General features: G+C 40.9%; 1 protein-coding gene across 2 annotated transcripts in view; it reads left to right on the forward strand.

Moving 5' to 3' along the window:
• Nucleotides 1–2,368: 2,368 nt before the first annotated feature.
• lmnb1 (lamin B1) overlaps nt 2,369–22,552 on the forward strand; it is a 54,127-nt gene continuing 33,943 nt past the window's right edge. Inside the window, exon 1 of one of the 2 annotated variants that reach the window (XM_072584729.1) lies at nt 2,369–2,888. In XM_072584729.1, coding sequence (XP_072440830.1) covers nt 2,536–2,888 — 353 coding nt within the window. In that variant the 5' untranslated portion in view covers nt 2,369–2,535. Of the gene's footprint in view, nt 2,889–3,837; nt 3,930–22,552 lie in introns of those variants that run through there. The other variant, XM_072584739.1, reaches the window with a different exon arrangement.

A 22,552-nucleotide genomic window follows, 5' to 3' on the forward strand; every position in this document is an offset into this window, starting at 1 on the left:
AAGGGTTAAACTGTACTGTCTTTCTCCAGAAGCTGAACATTTTGGAAGTGAGTGGGAGTGGGGGGTGGGGGGGCATTCATGCAAGAATGAGGATGACTCCCATTTCATTTGAGCAGCCATTTACTACTACTACTCCTGCAATATTAAATTAAACTCTCATCCAGTCCCTTCCATTCAGAAATGCTTTCATAATAATCCCCTGATACTGAAGCATATCACACATACATTGTATTGGGGAATCACTGTATCAGGAAATCATTTGCACAATGATTCCCCAAGATTAGGGCATTTACATTTGCATTATCTCTGAGGATGACCTCATCCTACCATTGTAACTGGGGTAACATGTGGTTATGAGAGGGGGAGTGGCCAGAGTACCTGTGAGCATTATCAACTGACCTGCATAAAGGGGATGCGTTTCCTTTGGGGTCTCTTTTGACTCCACTTTGCACGCTTACAAGGAACGTCAAAGAGGGTCACTTAGTTTTGTACAGGCTTTAATAAACTTTAACTCTTTCCAGAAGTTGGTGTATGCAAATTACATCTTGTGTGTGAAACCTTGGAAAAAGAATCTGACGCTCAGAAAGATTGAATACATGACATCTACATAGATTTATTGAGTAGTAGAGATATACGGCATGGAAACAGACCTTCAGTCCAACTCGCCTATGCCAATCAGATATTCTAAATAAATCTAGTCCCATTTATCAGCATTTGTCCCATATCCCTCTAACCCCATCCTACTCATAAACCCATCCAGACGCCTTTTAAATGTTGCAATTGTATACCCATGACTTCTAACATTCAACAGTTATGTCACATTTAACATTATGAATGGTTCCAAGGTACTTACAGAAGAATACAGTCACATAAGGAGATATATGAGAGCAGATGACCGAAAGCTTGGCTTTAATAAGCATCTTAAAGGATGAAAGTAAGGTAGAGGAGTGGAGAAATGTAAGTAGGGAGAGCTTAGAGCTAAGGCAACTGTAGGCACTAGTGGTCAGGCAATAGGGAATACTTAAGATACCTACAATCTTGCTAAAATGAAAAAAAGCACTAGTCAGACCATAGCTGAGTTACTGCGAACAGTTTTAGTTCCCTTATCTAAGGGAAGGTACAATGGCATTGGAGGCAATCTAGACAAGGCTATAGAGGGACTGAGGAGAGGTTGAGTAGGTTGGGCCAGTACTCACTGAAGTTTAAAAGAATGAGAAGTGAACTTACTGAAACATTCAAGACTTATAGGGACTTGATACTAAAGGTTGTGCTCTTTGTGGGAGAGTTCAAGACGGACGGTCATCGCTTCAAAATAAGGGGTGCTGTTTTAAAATTGGGGTGAGGAGGGATTCTTCCCTCAAAGAGTAGTGAATCTATAGAATTCTTTACCACAGAGGGCTGTAGGGGTTGGATTATTGAGTACATTGAAGGCTGAGAGATTTTTAATCAGTCATCGAATGCTAAAGAAAAAAGGCAGTGAAATGGAGTTGAGGATTAGCACATCAGCCATGATCTCATTGAATGGCAGAGCGGACTCACTGGGCTGAAAGACCAATTACTGCTTCTATGGTCTTATAATTTATCTCCACTACTCAAGCAGGACAATGAACCTCATTAAAAGTAAAAAGAGTTTAGGCTAAAAAAATCTTAACTGCTTCTCCCTAGACCCGTTGAGCATTTCCAGATCTTTCCTGTTTTTAGATTACTCGTGTTCTTGTGAAAATAAACAATTGTTTATTAATACTCTGTATCATTTACCTGTTTATTACCGATGCTGTACGCTTTCATCATATGATGAAATTCCTGTTCACGAATGATTTATGTACTTAACAACCTAACAACGATTTACGTCAGCACGATAAATATAAACGAGAAACTTGTTCAAAATAAAATTAGAGATATGGAACCTTAAGTCACGTTGAATAAAGCAATTCGAATAATCCGTTCAATTTTCATACTTCCAGTCAACCTGTTATCTTAGTCCCCGAATACAGAGAGCACTTCAATACAAAGTGATGCAGGGCCCATTTCATTCACATAAAGCATCTTCACATCTACAACAATCGCAGCACCACCGATTCTGAGAAACAAAAACCCTCAACGATCAAATAGCGTTTCACAAATGTCATCCCTGGTTAACTAATTCAGAAGGGGATGCATTCCGTCTTATTTTAGTAATAATCGAAGAAAATATTGCAGTTACAGGGTGATCTACCGTGGAAAATTGATACTTCGCAAACTTTACAGCTGGCGGTGTTTGAGGACCGGTGTAGTCTCGCGGTACAATTGGTCTGCAGATGGTCACGTTGTGCATTTCCAACACTAAAACCAGGAGCCATTTTAACAGCGGGAGCAAGTGATTGTGGAAGAGAAGCGCGGGCACAGAACAAGAGGAAGGAAAATCAGGTGCTCGCGCTTCTCTCATTGCTTTGGTTGTTTGGTTTCAGAGGGGAAAAATTACCCCTTCACCTCATTGTGCATTTGTTTTACAAAATAAAATTTAAAAAGAAACTCCACTGACTGGAAGTTATAGCGATGGCTACTCCAAAGAGCCAGCCCCGTCCGAGCGGCCGGAGTGCAGCGAGCTCCCCGCTCAGTCCGACCCGCATCTCTCGGCTGCAGGAGAAAGAGGAGTTGAAGAACCTCAACGACAGGCTCGCCGTATATATCGAAAAGGTACGCTCGCTGGAGTCCGAGAACAGTATCCTGCAGTTGCAAATCACCGAGAGGGAAGAAGTGACGACCCGGGAGCTGACCGGCATCAAGAACCTGTTCGAGAATGAGCTGGCGGACGCTCGCCAATCTCTGGACGAGACCGCGAAAGAGAGAGCGCGGCTGCAGATAGAGCTGGGGAAGCTCCGCGGGGACTATGACACTGTGCTGCAAAAGTAAGGCTGGCTGAAATTTGGGGTACGCGTCTCTTCGATGATAAAATGCAATTATGTTTTAGGCGGATAAATATTTATTTACGGAGTTCATGTTAGCAAAGTGCACCCCTCCCATTGCGTACAAAATGTGTATATAAGCTCTATTTAAATTTTAGTATCGAACTAGTGTCGATGGGAAAAATGTTTTACGAGATAATTATTTTGGAAGAATCGCCCTGAATTGTGATTTGTTTGTTACGGTTAGTTTTTTTTAATGGTTTGTTAGTTTGAGATATTTTCCTATTTTAAGTAGACTAGCCTCTCCTTGTGAGGCAGTAAGCTCATTGTGTTTGTATAATTTTACCGTATGTTCATAAAGGAGTGATTGGGTACTCGGGACGAATGTCCGCAGCATATTCCTAGCGAATTCCTGGATGTAGAGTTTGTACCGAACAGCTGTTTTAAATAATGCACAGACTCTCGCCTTTTTTCTACTAAACTAGTGGGCAGATTTTTTTTAGCCTTCTACATTTCAAAAAGTAATTTGTGTTGATCTGAAGTGTTATCTTTTTAGCCGGTGAAATCCGAATCGTTAAAGCCAACGTCCATGGCTTCATGTTGGAATTGTTTTTTTTGTTATCTCTAAATACATACCAGTTGTAATTGGCGCTGGTTGAATGGACAAATCTGTCAAGTTATTACACAGACTGCCCTTTTTATGGACTGAAGGCTGTGGCGCTTTCCTGCATCTTTTTTTTAGGGGGTGGAGGGCCTCCTAAAATCTCAGTTCTTTGAATATCACACCATGGATTCGATTAGTTTTTTGCAAAACTGTTAAAACGGCGAAGTGGTGCGAGTTCCGTAGTAAATGTTTATTTTTGTTCGCTGGGGGTGTGTTTTGAGGGGGGAGTGGTGACTGAGTGTTGGACAACAGCCGTCTGTCGTGTGGAAGCGTTGCTGTGCAGACAAAGAAGCTGTTCCATTCAGCCGGAGGCTGGGTCCCTACGAGACACATTGAATGAGAACTTTCCATAAATATTCCCAAAAAGAACAGTGTCGCACGTAAGGTTACACTGTAACATTTCTCATTTACTGTGCTGCGTAGGTTCGAAAGGTAGCTGCCGAGGCGGGCTGAACGATTTCGTTTGTTTAGTAACAAAGAAGCAGCTTCTGGTGAGGATAAAATGGTGAAGACCGAGGGGGCTACAGGGGTAACCCCATCTACCAGTTTTTTTTTGAGAAAAAAAATCACCTTTTTAATGTTAAATGCATTATTCACAATTTCCGCTATACCACCCATCGCCACATCCACTTTTTTTTAAGTAGCAAGGAATAGATTTTCGAAAAATCTCCAGGGGCTGTTGTTTGTTTTTCCCCTGTTGACTTGCGTCAATCATAGATCAAGTGCATCCCCCACCCCAACGTAAGTTTGTGTGGTGTTTAATTGTTTGTAAACAATTTCTGATCGGTAGTTGCAAATAAGGGCGACTATTGGATACATGGTAGCTTCGATATTGCATCTATCAATTGTTTCATAAACGGTTCAATGTTTGTACACGCGCTAGTGCACTTGTCTGTTTACATTTTGTGATCGCGATATGAGAGTAAGCATCACTCTTCAATTAAGTGTTCTGTATGGAATCGCTTTTTTGATATTAAATTTTGAGGTTTGTGATTAATTAGAATTAAAAAGGAAGTCGCATGAAGTCTGCCTGGAAACCTTGCTAGGTGCTCTAATTGCTGGAGATTAAAGCAACCCAGATGGTGTTGCCTTTAAACTGTGAGAAAATGTGCAATGTGATGATGATAGCAACCTGTTTACCAACAATGGATAGTCTGAGCATTTCCGAAGTCCCTGTAATTTTTAAACTGTATCTTTCCAAGCTGGAAGAATTGGGTCTCAGTAAGATCATGTATAACAGAATGGCCTACTTCAGCTCCTGTGAAATCCGGACTGTACTGATTATCACACTTAACACGATTTTCCTGCCCACCTCCTCTTTCCCCCCCCCCCCCCCATTCCCTGACTGATTCTGAAGTCTGTTTATCTCGGCCTTGATCACGTGCAGTGATCCTGGGCAATATCCATTCTTGGGCTGAAAAATGGCAACTAGCATTTGTGATGCACAAATGTCAGGCAATAACCGTCTCTAGTAAGAAAGAAAATTCCAACCACCAGCCCTGAATGTCTCTGTCAACATCTTGGGTCAGTGGTGGGGGGGGAGGGGATGGTGTGGGATGGGTTAACACTGACCAGAAAATGAACTGGACGAGCCATGTAAATCATAACTACAAGAACAGGCCAGATGCAATGAAAATTGCAGCGACTAACTCACTTCCTCTAAGCCCAAAGCCCGTCCACTCAGCGTAAGTCAGAGTTGTGATGGAATACTCCCCTATTTAGCAGCTCTGACAACAGTCTAGAAGTTTGACATCATTCAGGACAAAACAGCCTCTTCAATTGGCACCGCATCCACAAATGAAGTAAAATACTGTTGATGTTGTAAACCTGAAATGGAAAGGGGCAATGCTGGAAACCTTTCAGTCTGGTATCATGTCTAAAGATGAGCAGCTAATGTTACAGATTGGCCCATATCTGCTGAAAGGGCATAACCTGAAACATTCTCTTTCGACAGAGAGAAACACATTTGATGGTGATATTTGCACAAGTTTGTTTTGAAGTTTTTTCATTTTGAAAAAAAAAGTTGCTTGTTTTTCCTCTCCTAATCTTAGTAAGATTTGTTTTTAGTACGTGATGTGCATAGTTAACTTTTCATGTTATTCCAAACTTGATGCATGATAAGAAATCAATCCTGCTGCACCTGGCCTTAATTTTAGGACAGTGCAAGGTATTTTGTATCCCTGCGCACAGACTTTGAAATAAGGTAAAAACAATGACTGCAGATGCTGGAAATCAGATTCTGGATTAGTGGTGTGGAAAGAGCACAGCAATTCAGGCAGCATCCAAGTAGCTTCGAAATCGGCGTTTTGGGCAAAAGCCCTTCATCAGGAAGGCTTTTGCCCGAAATGTCGATTTCGAAGCTACTTGGATGCTGCCTGAACTGCTGTGCTCTTCCAGCACCACTAATCCAGAAACAGACTTTGAAATGCTTGGCTAGATTTTGGATCAAAGCTTGAAATCTCTGCAGTTACAAATACCCTAACAGTTATTTATTTGTGGCAGTACTTCTCCAAGATATTTGTTTGCTGACCTCCGAACATCCAAAAATGCAAGTCATTCAGAATTTCTAAACTATATTTTAACTGCATTCACTTTCTTGCTAATCCTTTGTGGGCTTCCCATCTTTACAAAAATACTAATTCAGGTTCTCTCCATGCTGCTTACTTTTTTTTTAAAGAGAAAAGCAGTTTTATGTCCCTCAATGGCCTCTAGTTCTTGTGCATCTCTTCATTCTGTGTTTGTTACTTCCTAAGAAATAGGAGCAGGCATAAGACATTCATCCCCTGAAGCTTGCCCTGCCATTCCATAAGATCATGAGTGATCTGTTACAGGCCTGATTCTGCCAGCTCATAGCTCTGTTTTTGAATTCATGTAATAACCTACCTATCTACTCTTTAAATACTTTGATTTCGCCTCCTGAGCACTCTGGGGCAAGGAATTCCAAACATTCACTACCCTTTGGGAAAAGAAGTTGCATCATATTTCAGTTTTAAATGAATGACCCTTATTTTGTAAAATCTTCTCAACATCTACCCTGTGAAACCACCTCAGAATTTTGTACGTTCCAATGGGATCACCTCTTCTTACCCCTTAATTCCAGGAATCTGTGGAATGAATCTGTTTTGAACCAGCTCCAAAGCTAGTATTTTAATTTAATTTTTATTTTTTATATTAAAATTTTGTACACAGTACTCCAGATGTGTCCACACTAACACACTGAGTCTTCCATTTGTAAATTTCAACTTCCTAGTAATAGGGCACCTGCATGCTCACCAATTTTTGTTTCATACACTAGAACACAGATGCTGTTCAGTACTTTTTGGACCCTCTCTCCATTTAAATCATTGTTTGTGTTTTGATTCTTCCTATTGAGGTGCATGTCCTCTCGCTTGCCTACATTATACTTTACCTACCAAGTTTCTGCCCACTCACTCATCCTAGCGATATTACTTCGCAGATTTCTTGTACCTTCTTTGCAATGTGCCTTCTCACCTATTTTATTTCAGCAAATTTTGATACATTCTATTCTACCCCTTTCTCCAAGTTATTAATGTAGATGGTAAATTGAGGCACGAGGACGAATGCTTTTGGCACTCAACTAGTTTTGTCTTTCCAAACTGAATAAGATCCATTAATCCTGACCTTTGTCCTTTTGTGTCCACCAATCCTCAATCCATCCTCATGCTTACCCTCCAGTCTGAGTTTCTCTTCTACAATAACCTTTCGTATGGCACCTTTTACAGAATGTCTTGTGGAAATCTCAGCAACCATTTATTTTCACTGTTATTTCTTTGGCATTGTGCCACCTTTTTTCCTGCACTTTTTCTCCCTCTCTTGTCCCAGTACAAAACAAATATAATCCAGATGCTGGAAATCTGAAATAAAAGCAAAAACTGGAAATGACCCGCATCTGTGGAGAGGGAAAAGAGAGTTGACCCTTAAATGTCATGGTATTAGAGGGACGGAATGTAGTCTGGTGTTGATTACGACTGCTCTAGTGCTGTGGTTTCCTCTTGAATGGTAACCCTCTGCCAACTTTGACTGCAATGTAGGATATTGCAGCTGATGTGGATTGCTCGAGGATGGCCATAGAGAAAGTTGTTTGCCCAGTGTCATTAGTTGAGAAGTGAAAAATAATTTGTGGTTTTGAAAAGAGACCAGAAAATACATGGCTGACAAAGTGAGGCTGAAGCACTGAAATTCTTTTGAAGTGTAATCACTGTTGTAATGCAGAAAGTGTGGCAGTAACATGACAAAGTAATTTATGAAATGTTTATATGCAGAAACCTTTCAAATTGCCCTCATTGGGTGAAAGCAAGAACACCAAATTTCAAGTAGTTGCAATTCATACTACAGTAAAAAAGTGCTGATTGGTTGCAAGATTACCCTGATCAAGTCACTGCTATGGCAAAAGTAACAGGCGATTATAGATTCCCCAACTTCCAGATAGTTTAGAAAAGAATATGACTTGAACATATTTCTTTTTGCTTGTGGGGAGCAGATCCCTGTATGTGACATGCTTCACTTCCAACAAGCTCAAATGTGGCTTATGAGCTCAACTGATCATCTTCATTTGGTAGTTGCTATTATGTATTACACTCAGGACTGTTCATTAACTGCTGCCTGCTCATAGAATCAAATCTGACAGTAGGGATTTTGTGCTGAGTTTTACAAGAACGAGCTGATTGAATATAGCCTTTACCCTTTTGATTACGAATGAATGAGGGAGCATGTTGTTTTGAATCTGCTGTGTCATTATAACTATATATCTGGCATCTCACAGCATGACTTCATACTGCTTCTCACCCAACCATGTGGTGGGTAGAACACTGTTTTTGGACTGACTGAGGAATTCTGTTAGTAGAATTGATGTGGGAATAGAGTGCATCAAAGATATCCTGCAGAACAATATCTCCCTTAATTGGATTATTGTTCACTGTGTATCACGCAAACTCAAACACATTCAAGACTGCTGCTTTTGGACTGGAGTGTGTCCAATATATTACACATTTTAAACAAGCTTTCTCATGGCTATGCAAGTAGTATTTTCAACTAGTAAAATGCTGCTTCTAGCTTAAAATGCAACTTTCCAACCAAATCGGCATTCTTTTCTCCTGTAACGTATAAATTGTGATCCTCCGAAATGAAATGTATTGCATTTGTCCTCAGGAGTGAAAAATACAACGCTTCAGCATCAGTTGTATCATACAGCAATGCATATCGAGTCATGTGCTGAAGTACTGGGATCAAAATTTGTCTGTTTCTGAAGCTCTAGGATTGAAGTTGAGTTTCAAGAGACAAGGGGGCCAGGGATTGCAGGGTCTTCACTTAAAGTAATATGCTAGCCATTTGAGCCCTGAATGGTTTTAACTTTTATCTAATCATTTGCTCCTGATGTCAGGAAGGTTGAGTGGCTAAACTGGTTGTGACCCCACTCCAGTTTGGACCTCAGCCGACACCATCACCAAGAACTCCTTGGGCAGCAGGTTAAAATTGTAGGGGTTGACAGAGCAACTTGCTACCTGTGCCATGATATTTACTGTTTTAAAATGGCATTTAAATAGGATAACCAAGCCATGACTTCGGTTAGTGTAGTGAGAATATAAAATATGCATGGTAATGATAGTCAAGTACATTTAACACATTGCAGAATAACCGCATTAAAATGACAACTGAGAAACATAGAGCTTAGCATTAGTTGGGAAGGTTTTTACTTCAAAAACAGCTGTAAAATGAAAATAATTAGAATGAGCTCTAAACTTGAATACCTATATATTCAAAATGTCTACCAGAGCTTTTTTGTAACTTATACCCCTTTTTAATATTCCAGATCATTGGTGTCTTAACCATTTATTGTGCTATGAAGTAGTAAGTGGTGTTATTCCAATGGAGATAATTTGCTGCTTCTCCTTCACAAACAGGTCTTTGAAATTCTCAAAACAGTTAATCTGTTTTGGCTCACCCATTGAACGTGTTGAATACTTCCCTCTTTGCTCACCAATGTAAAAAGTGAGGCATGTCTTTAGAAGTCTGGGATTAGTCAATTAATTAGATTAGATTCGATTAGATTACATTACATTGTGGAAACAGGCCCTTCGGCCCAACAAGTCCACACCGACCCGCTGAAGCGCAACCCACCCATTCCCCTACATTTACCCCTTTACCTAACACTACGGGCAATTTATCATGGCCAATTCACCTAACCTGCACATCTTTGGACTGTGGGAGGAAACCGGAGTACCCGGAGGAAACCCACACAGACACGGGGAGAACATGCAAACTCCACACAGTCAGTCGCCTGAGTCGGGAATTGAACCCGGGTCTTTGGCGCTGTGAGGCAGCAGTGCTAACCACTGTGCCACCGTGCCGCCCATCTACTCCAGTCAAAGTGCATTTCTTTTTTTTTAAAAAAACTAGAACTGCTCTGCTAATGTGAACCTGACAATTTCTGTTGTCATTTTGGGGCAATTCAGTGGTTCCTGATTGGATGCTCATCTATAGCTCACCACCTTCCTAGATATGACAGTTCAATTCCTCTTTGGTGGTCCCTCGCAGATGAGGCTGACTCTCATCCACTTTGTGTGTCTGTAAGTGGCTGTACAGACCCTGGAACAGAGCCTGTAGTACCTACATTTTGAGCAAGTGCTGATCACTGAGAGGAGTGGGTGGGGCATTGGTGTGACAGTGCAGTTTTTTTGTTGTTTGTGCCTGGCTTCCCATTTCTTTCTGATGGCAAGTCTTGAGGTGTTCAGTGCCTTCCAGAAAGCTTCTCCTCCACTTTGTAGAGTGTTAGGCCAATGATTCCCAGGCGTCAATGGGAATGCTGCACTTTGCCAGTGAGGTCTTGAGGGTGTCACTGAAGTGCATCCTTTGCTCACCTGATGTTTTCAGTAGAGCACCTCATTGGAGATTCTTGTGTCAGTCATGCAGACGACGTGCCCAGCCCATTGTAGCTGATCAAGGGCCATCAGTACCTTGATGCTTGGGGGTGTTAGCTGGGTCAAGAATGCTGGTGTTGGTGTGTCTTTTTTACAAGTGAATTTGCAGGATCTTGTGCAGAGAGCATTGGTACTGCTCCAGTGCCTTGAGGTGTCTGCTGTAGATTGTCCATGTCTCCAAGCCATATAGGAGGGTTGGAACTACTACAGCTCTGTAAACCATGATCTTAGTGTCAAATCTGATTATTGTTGTTCTCAAACACCCTTCTCCTTAGACGGTGCGCTCCCACACTGGGGCATTGCTGGATCTCATCAGTAGCTGCTTTGGCCAACTGGATACTTCTGATTGGAAGTGGTCAGCGTTCTCTAAGGCCTCTGTGTGGACCTTGATCGGACATTTCTTCCACAAAGCTAGACTAGGTTGATGGAGGACCTTTTTTTGTCTTGGAGATGTTCTCATATGCCTCTAAAGGTGCTGATGATGGTCTGGACTACATCCTCTGAGTTTGCACATACCCAAGCATCGTTTGCGTGCTGCAGCTTGACAACACTGGTTGGAGTGATTTTTGTTCTTTGATTGAGGGCAGTGGTAGTTGAAAAATTTCCCATCAGTTTTTTTGTAAGTTTTGTTCCGCTCCAGTGGGAGTTTGGTGAGGTGAAGTATTGCAACAAGATAGATTGACAACAGTAGCAGGAAATCCATGCAGATGCTGTAAACTCTGAAGAGTTATCTAGACTCCAGATTAACTTGCTCTGCCTCTATCAATGCTGACTGAACAGCTGTGATCTCCAGCATTTGTTGTTCTCTGGTTGATAAGTGTGTTGGGGCAATGACTGAGCCCTGCTTGACAATGGTTTGAATGGGGAAATGGGTTGGTGGTAGAGCCATTTGTCATTTCCATGTTGTCATGGAGAAGGATGATGACAAACTAATGGTGGAGCAGGACGTTCTATTATTCTTTCCGATTGAATGGTGTCAAAGGCCTCGCCTCACCTCTCCCTTAGCTTCTCGTGCCTCAGTTGACCTCTCCTGGTCTCACACCTGCGAGGACTGAGATCTGAGCATCACCACTCTTGTTTCTTGACTGCCTTCAAACTGAATCTTCTGGTGCTTGGAATGGGGCGTATCAGTGGCTGCATGGCCTACAAACTGTTCAGCCAGTGATCCTGTCACTGCCACAACTGCAGCGAGATTTTAGAAACACTCCACCCAGTGTTTATATCACTGCAATAATTTTTGTAACTACCTCCTAAGTGTTTTAATCTTAACCCCAATGATAGTTTAAATATAACTGACAACCTCCGTGAACTCCAGTTCCTCAAGCTGTACCTTTTTTGGGTTCTATCTCTCATTAGACCCACTTGCCGATTATCCAAGTCCTTAACTGAAATAAGTTGGCATTTAACCCAAATTTCTCACTTATTGATCTGGCATTGACTGTAATACTGGCATTAGTAATAAATATGATAACTACAGATATTCCTGCTCAAAAGATGGATGCCCAGCGCTATGCAGTTTAGGGGATATACTTTCCTAGCCACACCTAATTAAATGTTGCAATCCATACTGGTGCACAAGCTAAGTGAATGTTGTTCGCCTGAAGTTAACAGTCATCATGGCCGTTCACAGCTTTTGCCCGTGGTCATTGCACAAAATATGACTAAATTGTGGAATGCTCATGTGCAGATTAATGTCCAAATCAAGTAGCTACCGCCAATGATACCTTAACATGCTACCCTGATCTCTCAAATGAACAGTTATGAATACTGCTTTCTTTTTTTTAAAAAAAAGACTATCGTGTTAAGTAAAGTGTAACTTTTCCTGACATGGCATTCAATAGTAATGAATACTTTCAGTTGCCCTGAGAAACACTTTGTATTTGTGGAACAGTTTGAGGAAGATATCCACATTTTAATGTAGAAATGTGAAAACAAAACTTCAGATTTGGAAATCAATTAAATTCAGAAGTGAGAAATATTAAGTGCCTTTAACTTTGTGTGAATGTTTCGATCTGATTTGGCTGCTTATTGACCATAACTGCTGCTTCCTGCCATATGTTGCCTTGACTCGACACTCAGTTTAAAACTATCATCAGGAAAGGGGTAAAAATCACAGCACAAACCTCAATGTTTTTGTGGGCTGTTTTCTTTGGAAATCTGTATTGCTCTTTGCTCTTTGTTTGACTACAGGAACTAGGCCAGTAATTTTGGGATATGGAGAAAATTGAATTCAAACTGGCTGTGAGCATGCAAAATTGAAGTTTTGATTTCTATAAAATTCTTAGTATGATCAATAAAACAAAACCTCTAACATATATTCTAGTGATTTCACCTCACCTCTCCAACTATCTGAAAATGTTTTAAGTGGTTATGGCAATGGTAGTAGAGTTGATTTCAGCAATCTCCATTCTTTGCTCTTTAAAAAGTTTCCAGATGAATCAAATGTTTTGAGATGGAGAATTCAAGCATAGAAGTAATGCCCAGCAGAATTTTCAGTTTTCTGGACAATTCTTCCAGAATTGAGGATTCCACACTATCCCCATGTGCAACTCTTGTCGATGCTGCAGTAGTGACTGTCTAGCTATGGAAGCATCTGAGTCAACTAGATTCCTTTTGGGATCTGACTCTTTTGTATTGCTGATGTACAGTGATGGACATTGGTGTTGATGGTCCCTAGTAATTTTAAATGAAGAAGTAGATCAAACCAAAGAGATTCTTATTTCTTCTTTTACAGTGAAGTTCATGTAAAAGTAGTGTCAGCCTGAATGCATCTTCTGTGTAAACCTTTGGAAAATTCTACGTAATGTGAAGTTTGTTTTGGCTGTCCTGCAGAACAAGTTGACGGGGGCTGATAGATATTTAAAACCCTGCATGAAGCAAAGAAACTTGACTTGTGTAGGACAGGTGGATGCTTGTGAGTCAAATTTATAATCTCAGCTGTTTTCAGTGATTTTGCAAATCCGATCCTTTTTAGTATAGCAAAAAAACTAGGCACTGTTTTAATTCCAACTAGTCTAACATCTGCAACTTTAAAAACAAACTTAAAATAAAAGCATTTCTTTGTCGCCTATGTTGATGGGAAAAGCAGCTGCAAGTAGCAGAACCAACTGCCTTATTTGACAAGTGTTTTAATAATGCCTCCCCTTATCCACTGAAGTCCACTGATTAAAGCAGTTGTGTTCAAAAACTGTGCTGCTAACCTTCTGTGAAACAGGCTTTTTAATAACATCTTAACAAAAGTATTTCCAATGTTGATTAAAGTATATGTAAACTCTGAATTAACATAAACAACTATTGCATTTTAAATTGATTAAGCTAAAGTATTTGTTCCTCCTTTTCTCATCAGCCCAGACAGTTATTACTTATACAGGGTATAACCTGCATGGCATGGTAATCAATTGATCAACAGCAGGCGTGCTCTGTTTTGTCTCGTGTTGTATTGTGAACAATTAATTTCACCTATTGAGATGTATTTATCAACCAGTTTAATGCTTTAGTTTTTGTTGCAGGTCATCACAAGCAGCTTAGTTAGACAGAGAATTTTATTTTTAATGTCTGCAGAATTCAGGCTGAGAAATAAGTTTTCAGCTGTTGAGAAGGAGGGGCAGAGTGAGAGGAACAGATAAGTGCCCAGAGCAAAAGACCAAGGGAGTGCTAATGGTGCTAAAAGAAGTATAGAGATGTAAAGTAGGTGTAAATAATAGATGTGAGAAGGAGAAATGGGGCTCAAGTTTGTGGAAAGATACAATGTGCTTTAATAAGCCTGAGGCTTTGGGGGTATACCTTGGCATGGTTAGAGGATTGGCTAACTAAACCAAGGGTTTGGGTAAGAGGGTGTTTTCACCTTTCACCCTGGAGGCTGCCTGCCTCATTCTTGATGATGGGCTTTTGCCAGAAACGTCTCTTTTTCTTCCTGCTGCTCAAATGCTACCTGACCTTCTGTGCTTTGTCTATTTACCCTATCCATGCCCGTCATGATTTTATAAACCTCTATAAGGTTACCCCTTTGCCTCCGCTCCAGGGAAAACAGCCCCAAACTATTCAACCTCTCCCTATAGCTCAAATCCTCCAACCCGAGACCAGCATTGCACGTAATATTCCAACAATGGCCTAACCAATGCCCTGTACAGCCGCAACATCACCTCCCAACTCCTGTACTCTATACTCTGACCAATAAAGGAAAGCCTACCAAACGCTGCCTTCACTATCCTATCTACCTGTGACTCTACTTTCAAGGAGCTATGAACCTGCACTCCAAGGTCTCTTTGTTCAGCAACACTCCCTAGGACCTTACCATTAAGTGTATAAGTCCTGCTAAGATTTGCTTTCCCAAAATGCAGCACCTCGCATTTATCTGAATTTAAACTCCATCTGCCACTTCTCAGCCCATTGGCCCATCTGATCAAGATCCTGTTGTAATCTGAGGTAACCTTCTTTGCTGTCCACTACACCTCCAATTTGTTCACAGTACTGTATTGGTCTCCTTATTTCAGGAAGAATGTAAATGTATTAGAAGCAGATCAGAGAAAGTTTACTTTTATTTCGTCATGAGATGTGGGCACAGCAGTGTTGGCATTTAAGGCCCTTTCCTAGTTGTCCTTGAAGGTGGCGAGGTTCTGCCTTGTACTACAGTTGGTTAACCCACTGTGTTGTTAGGAAGGGAATTCTAGGATTTTGATCCAGAGCCAGTGAAGGAATGACAATAATATTTTCTAGTCAGAATGGTGAGCATCTTACGCAAGAACTTAAGAACTAGGAGCAGGACTAAGCCATCTGGCCCCCTCGAGCCTGCTCTGCCATTCAATAAGATCATGGCTGATCTTTTCATGGGTTCCACTCCCCTAACCTCCCACTCACCATAACTCTTAATTCCTTTACTGATTTAAAAAAAAAAAAACTACCTATGTTAGTTTTAAAAACCTTTTTTTTACTGAGGAAGCCTCAACCACTTCACTGGGCAGGGAATTCCATAGATTCACCTCCCTCTGGGTGAAGAAGGTCCTTCTCCGTTCATCTTAAATCTGCTCTCCCTAATTTTGAGGCTATGCCCTCTTGCCCTAGTTTCATTTCAGTGGAAACATCCTGGGGAAAAAGTAAGGACTGGAGATCCGAGTCGAGAGTGTGGTGCTGGAAAAGCACAGCAGGTCATGCAGCATCCGAGGAGCAGGGGCATCGACATTTTGAGCATAAGCTCTTCATCAGGAAGCATTCTCTCTACTTCTATCTTATAGAAACATATAAAATTACGAAGGGAATAGATGAGATTCTTACCCCCACCTTCCCATTCTTCTAAATTATAAAGAATACAATCCCCAGTCTAGTCAGTCTCTCCTTGTAAGTCAACCCCCTCAACTCTGGAATCAACCTAATGAACCTCTTCTGCACCCCTTCACCTGCCGGAAAGATCAAAATTGAACACAGTACTCAAGGTCTGGCCTCACCAGCATCCTGTACAGTTGCAACATAACCTCCCTGCTTTTAAACTCAATCCCTTTAGCAATGAAGGACAAAATTATGGTTGCTGCCTTAATTACTTGTACCTGCAGACCTGTGATTCATGTACAAGCACACCTAGGTCCCTCTGTGCAGCAGTGTGCTGCAATTTCTTACCATTCAAGTAAGAACTTTATTCCTTTATTCCTACTGAAATGGATGACTTCACATTTATTAACATATTCCATCTGCCAGACCATTACCCACTCAAAGTATGTTCCTCTGGAAAGTTTCAGTCGTCTGCACATTTTGCTGGACCACTCATCTTTTGTATCATCTGCAAACTTTGATACACTATATGTGGTCCCCAACTCCAAATCATCTGTGTAACTTGTGAATAATTGTGGTCCCAACACTGATCCCTCAGGCATACTACTAGTCAATGCCAACCGAGATAGCACTCATTTATACCTTTTTATTTTTGCTTCTTGTTGGTTAACCATTCCTCTATCCATGCTAATATGTTGCCTATAAACCCCTTTTCTTTGCCTTATGCAGCAGCCTTTTGTGTGGCACCTTGTCGAATGCCACTTGGAAATCTCGATACACCATATTTACTGGTCCCCATGATCCACCATATTCATTATTCTTTTGGAATTCTGTGAAGACATTGTTAAGCATTACCTCCCTTTTTTAAACAGTGACATCACATTTGCTGTTTTCTAATCTGCTGGAAGTGCCCCCAGAGTCCAGTGAATTTGGGAAAATTACCACACGTGCACTTGCTATTTCTCCCGACAATTCTTTTAGCACCCTGGGATGCAGTCCCTCAGGGCCAGGAGACTTGTCTACTCTTAGCTTTGTTAACTTGCCCAACTCTACTGCTTTCATGATAATAATTGTTTCCAGGTCCTCACCTACCTTTTTGTTTCTTTGTCAAATATTGGCATGTTATTAGTATCCTCCACTGAAGACTGACACAAAATACCTATTCAATACCTCAGCTGTTTCCTCAAATCCCCCTCTGAAGGACTAATGTTTACTTTAATCACTCTCTTTTTGCTTTATATATTTAAATAAACTTTTTGCTATCTGTCTTTATATTCTGAGCTAGTTTTTTCCCATAATCTATGTTTCACTTCTTTTAGAGCTTTTTTTTGTTATGGTTTTCTGTTGACCTTTTTAAAGCTTTCCCAATCTTTAGTTTCTAGCTGACCTTAGCCACTTTATTAAATTGAAAGAGCAGGCACATAGCCTCCCTTATTTCCTTAGACACCCGTGGCAGATTATCCCTTTTCCGATGGTCCTTCCTTTTCACTGGTATATACTTCTGCTGAGCACTTAGAAAATTACTTTGAAAGTCCTCCACTGTTCTTCACCTGTCTCACCATAGACTGTTTACTTCCAGTCTATGTTAGCCAACTCCTTCCTCTTCCTATTATTAGACTCCCTGGTTTAAGCCCAGGACCTTGGTATTGGATTTTAACTTCGCACTTTCCATTTGTATTCTAAATTCAACCATACAGTGATTGTTCCACCCAAGAGGATCCCTAACTATGTCATTGTTAATTATTCCTGTTGCATTACATGCAACCAGATCTAGGATGGCTTGCTCCCATGTCAGTTCCATTAAATACTGTTCAAGAAAACTATTGCAGATACATTCAATGAACTCCTCAAGGCTCCCCTGACCAACCCAGTTCAACAAATTGACATGTAGATTCAAATCCCCCATGATAATTGCTGTACCGTTTTACAAGCATTAGTTATTTCTTTGTTTTATTGTCTATCCCAATGTGATATTATTTGGTGGCCTATAGAACTACTCCGATCGGTGACGTTTTCTTCTTAGAATTTCTCATTTTCCACCCAAACGAATTCAACCTTTATTCTCCGTAGAACCTAGTTCATCTCTTACCACTGCCCTGATGTTGTCCTTAAATATCAGAGCTACACCACTTTTCTTACCTACCTGTCTGTCCTTCTGAATAGTCTGATACTCCTGATATTTAACACCCAGTCATGGCCATCCTGCAACCATGTCTTCACAATGGCTACTAAATCATTTTCATTTGAGATCATTTGGGGCTATTAACTCTACCTTGTTATGAATACTATGAGCCGGTCAGAGTTGTCCTGCGCCCTGACACCGGGCAGGGCTTGGAAGGGAATTTGCAGGTGGTGGTGTTCCCATATATCTGCTGCAATTGCCTTTCTAGCTGGAAGTGATTGTGGGTTTGGAGATACTGTCTAAGGATCTTTGGCAAATTTCTGTGGAGCATCTTGTACATAGCATGCAGACTCCACCTACTGGACATTAGTGGTGGAGGGAGTGGTTGTTTGTGGATGGGGTACAAATCAAGCTTCTTGAGTGTTGGTGCTGCACTATGTTGAAACAAGTATTAAAATACTCTTGGTTTGTGCCTTGTAGATGTTGGACAAGCTTTTGGGAGTTGCGTTACATCAGTATTCCTAGCCTGTGACCTACTCTTGTAGCCACTGCATTTAAATTGCAAGTCCAATTGGGTTTCTTGTCAATGGTAACCACCGGGATGTTGATAATGGAGAATTCAGCAATGATAACACCACTGAATGTCAAAGGTTGGCGTTTAGATAATCTCTTAGTGGAGTTGGTCATTGCCTGGCATTTGCGTGGCATGAATGTTACTTGCCACTTCTCAGCCCAAGCCTGGATGTTATTCAGATGTTGTTGTTACATTTGAACATTTGACCTGTTCAGTACCTGAGGAGCTGTGAATGGTGCTTAACATAGACAATTTCACTATGAATGACCCCATGTCTGACCTTCTGATGGAGGGAAGGTCATTGAAGCAGTTAATGAGGGTTGGACCGAGCACACAACTCTGAACTGCTGTAGGAATGCCCTTGAGCCAAGTGACTGATTTTTAACAAATGTAATCATTTTCCTATGTGCCAGCTTTGACTTGAACCACCGGAAAGTTATTCCCTGATTCCCATTGGTTACTGATTTGCTAGGCTCCTTGATGCCACTCTTGGTCACATGTGACCTTGGTGTCAAAAGCTGTCATTCTCACTTCACTTTGCCTTGCCTCACCTCACCTTCCTTCTTCTTTAATTCAGCTGTTCTTCTGTATTTGAGCGCCTGAAATGTCGATTTTTCCCTGTGTTCTTCCTGCCTGTCTACATTGACAGAATCCAAACTGGGTGTCAGTAAGGTCTGCTGATTGTTGCTTAGCAGGTGCTGCTTGATAACACTGTTGACCCCTTCCATTGTATACACTACACTTCTTCTACCACCTCCTTCAGAACAGTGGGATGTGCTAGGTTTGCAACTGTGGGATTTAGAACAGTTAGAAGTGACTTCATTGGAACACAAGTCTTAACATGAGCAGTCTTAATGGGATTAATGTGAAAAGGATGTTTCTTCTTGAGAATCTCCTGTCCCTGTTTTTAAGAATAAGGCATTACCCATTTGAAACAGACAAGAATTTTATTTTCCTCCCATAAGGTCAAGAATCCTTGGAGCTGTCTTCCTTGAAAGGCAGTGAAAGCAGAGCCTTTGAATGTCTTGGGGCAGAATTATCTACATTGACTAGTGGTGTGAAAAGTTATCTGGAGCGACCAAAATGTGGAGTAATCAGATCGGTCATGATCTGATCGAATGATGGACCAAGCTCTCAAGTCAAATGACTACTCTAGCTAATTTGTACATTCATGAGCAAGACCTAATGTCTCCAAGATTGGCGGCTGAGTTACTTGCGCACACACACCTCCAAAGATGTGCAGGTAAGGCGAATTGGCCATGCTAAATTGCCCATAGTGTTCAGGGATGTGTGGACTTGGTGCATCATTCAGGGGCAATGTAGAGTAATAGGGTAAGAGAATGGGTCTGGGTGGGGATACTGTTCAGAGGTTCAATGTGGACTTGTTGGGCCAAATGGCCTGTTACCACACTAGGGATTCTGATTCTGTGAAGCTTGGCAGATGTTTTGAGGGACTGGCAACTGATTACCATCGGAGTGTTTTCCCTTCAGTTCCCTGAATCACCGTTTACCAATTACCAGTTATTGCATGTTGCTGCTGCAAAATGGCTGCTGTCATCACCTGCACAATTTCATTGTTTAACTTGCTGAGCATAGCAAATTCTTTCTTTTTATATGGTTAATGATGTTAGTGCTGGCAGCAATGTGTGAAAATACAATCTTCTAAGCCCAGCTCAACTGTTTTGATTACCTTGGGTTTCTTGCTCTATGAATCTTTTCATGGTGTGGAATTTTGCAACTGCCAATAAAGATTGCTGGTGCTTCATAAATGCACCATTTTCCACCTATATGAACATGGATTGTTTAATTTCAGAATTACAATGCCCTGTTGGTTTTGACTTAGTCTAGGAGCGTACACATTTTAAGAAATAAGATGACAGCATGTTTGAATACGCACTGGCATGCATGGAATGTTGATGGTGGTGAGCAATCCGATTACACTTGAAGGCCTATTTAAAACAAGTTAACATAAAGGTTGGTGAATATTCTTGCAGGGTACAGTTCTCCTTATTTTGTATACAGGCTTTCCAAACAAGATCTCAAGGTCCCATTTAAAAACATTACCAGTTATCTGAACAAAACACTCCCTGTCCATCTTGTTTGGATAATTAGAGGTTGTCCTATATACTGAGATCTGAATATATTGGATGCACACAGTGGATAGTGATTAACTTCATTTTTGCTCTCCATGAGTTCAGATGTTTGAATAAAATATGCTGATAGTACAGTAAACTATTTTAACTGGCACCTTAAGAACCTGCAGTCTTTGATTAAACTGGCAAGATTTATTTACTTCCTACTGCATAGTTTACTGTATTATTCTGTTCAATTATTATAGTTTTTAAAATGTTTTTACCTCTGTGTACATATACTTGTTCAGCTGAATGGCCATATAAAATTTAATCAATTGTTGCTACTTCAAGTCAATTTCTTATCAATACTGCGATGACCAGCAAGTCTGAGAAAGATGTGTGAAAGCTGTCTGTCAGTAAGTTTTTTTTTTGAAATTTAAGGCAAAGTTGGATTGTTATTGAAGTGATTTATGCTGTAAAGTATAACAGTACATTAGGTTTCTGTTACTTGGTATATGTTTTTACATTGATTATGTAGACCTCTTTATTGATCAAATTTTCCAGGTAACCATCAGCACACCTGGTTTCATGGGTGTCAGTTTTACTGTAATTGATCTTTGAGTATGTGAACAAAATCTATACTTTTGATTTTTCAATGCTCATCTTGTTTGAAAACCAGATATTTGTATGTTGTTTTAATTAAGCTTGCACTTGCCTGCAGTAACAATCAGGGCTGATTTTGCACTCCATCTTGGTGCACAGCAATGTACACCAACAGTACTGCCTTGGAACTAGAGGCCTGGTACTAATCCATTTTCTTTGTTGCAACCTAAATGGCTAGAACATTAGGCATTCTATCTGGATGCCCTACTTCTCACTCAATTCATCTCCTCATTCCAAGCAGCATTTGTGATTTTAATTTGTAGCCCCTGTTCTGGAGCTGAATTGAAAATTCTGGATTGCCATTCCATTTAGGTAAAATGGACGTATGTGAAATAGTGTAGGTTAGATGGGCTTCAGATTGGTACGACAGGTTGGTGCAACATCAAGGGCTAAAGGGCCTGTACTGCGCTACTATGTATTAGGCAAGAAATTTCAAAAATTGATTGGGGGCAGATATTCTCAGGTAAAGGGAAAAATGGACGGCCTTCAAAAATGAGATATTATCTCTGGACGTTTGCTATGTTCATGTTAGGGTGAAGGGCAAGGCTGGTAGGTGCAGGGAATTCTGGATGACTAGAGAAATTGAGGTTTTGGTCATGGTGAGAGAAGAAAAAGAAGCATATGTCTGGTATAGACAGCAGAAATAGAGAGAGTGAATCCTTAGAATACAAAGACAGTAGGAGTATATGTAAGAGGGAAATCAAGGGAACAAAGAGGATATAGGAGATGGCTGAGGGAAGTAAGGTTAAGGAGAATCCAGAGGAATTTTATAAATACGTTTTAAGGACAGAAAAATAACTAGGGAGAGAAAAGGCTCACATAAAGATCAGCAAGGTGGCCTATGCATGGAACTGCGAGATGGGGGTGATACTACATGATGATTTTGCAACAGTGTATACTGCAGAGAAAGATATGGAAGACTTGGAATGTGGGGAAATAAATCTTGGCATCTTCAAAAATGTCCATTATTGTAGAGAGTTTGTGCTGGATGGCTGAAAACTCAAAGGTGGATAACTCCCCAGGACCTGATTAGAGACACACTAGAACTCTGTGGGAAGCTAGGCACGTGGTTGCTGGGCCCCTTGCTGAGATATTTGTATCATCGATAGTCATAGGTGAGGTGCCAGAAGACTTTGGTTGGCTAACGTGATGTCACCCTTTTTTTTAAAAAAGGGTGGTAAGGACAAGCCAGGGAACTATAGACCAGTGAGCGTGATGTCAGTGGTGGGCAAGTTGTTGGAGGGAATCCTGACGGACAGGGTTTACATGTATTTAGAAAAGTAAGGACTGATTAGGGATAGTTAACATAGTTTTCCACACACAAAGCCATGTCTCTCAAACTTGATTTTTTTGAAGTAGGATTTGATAAGGG

The sequence above is a fragment of the Chiloscyllium punctatum genome, chromosome 2 (genome assembly GCF_047496795.1).
Source record: "Chiloscyllium punctatum isolate Juve2018m chromosome 2, sChiPun1.3, whole genome shotgun sequence".
NCBI lineage: Eukaryota > Metazoa > Chordata > Chondrichthyes > Orectolobiformes > Hemiscylliidae > Chiloscyllium > Chiloscyllium punctatum.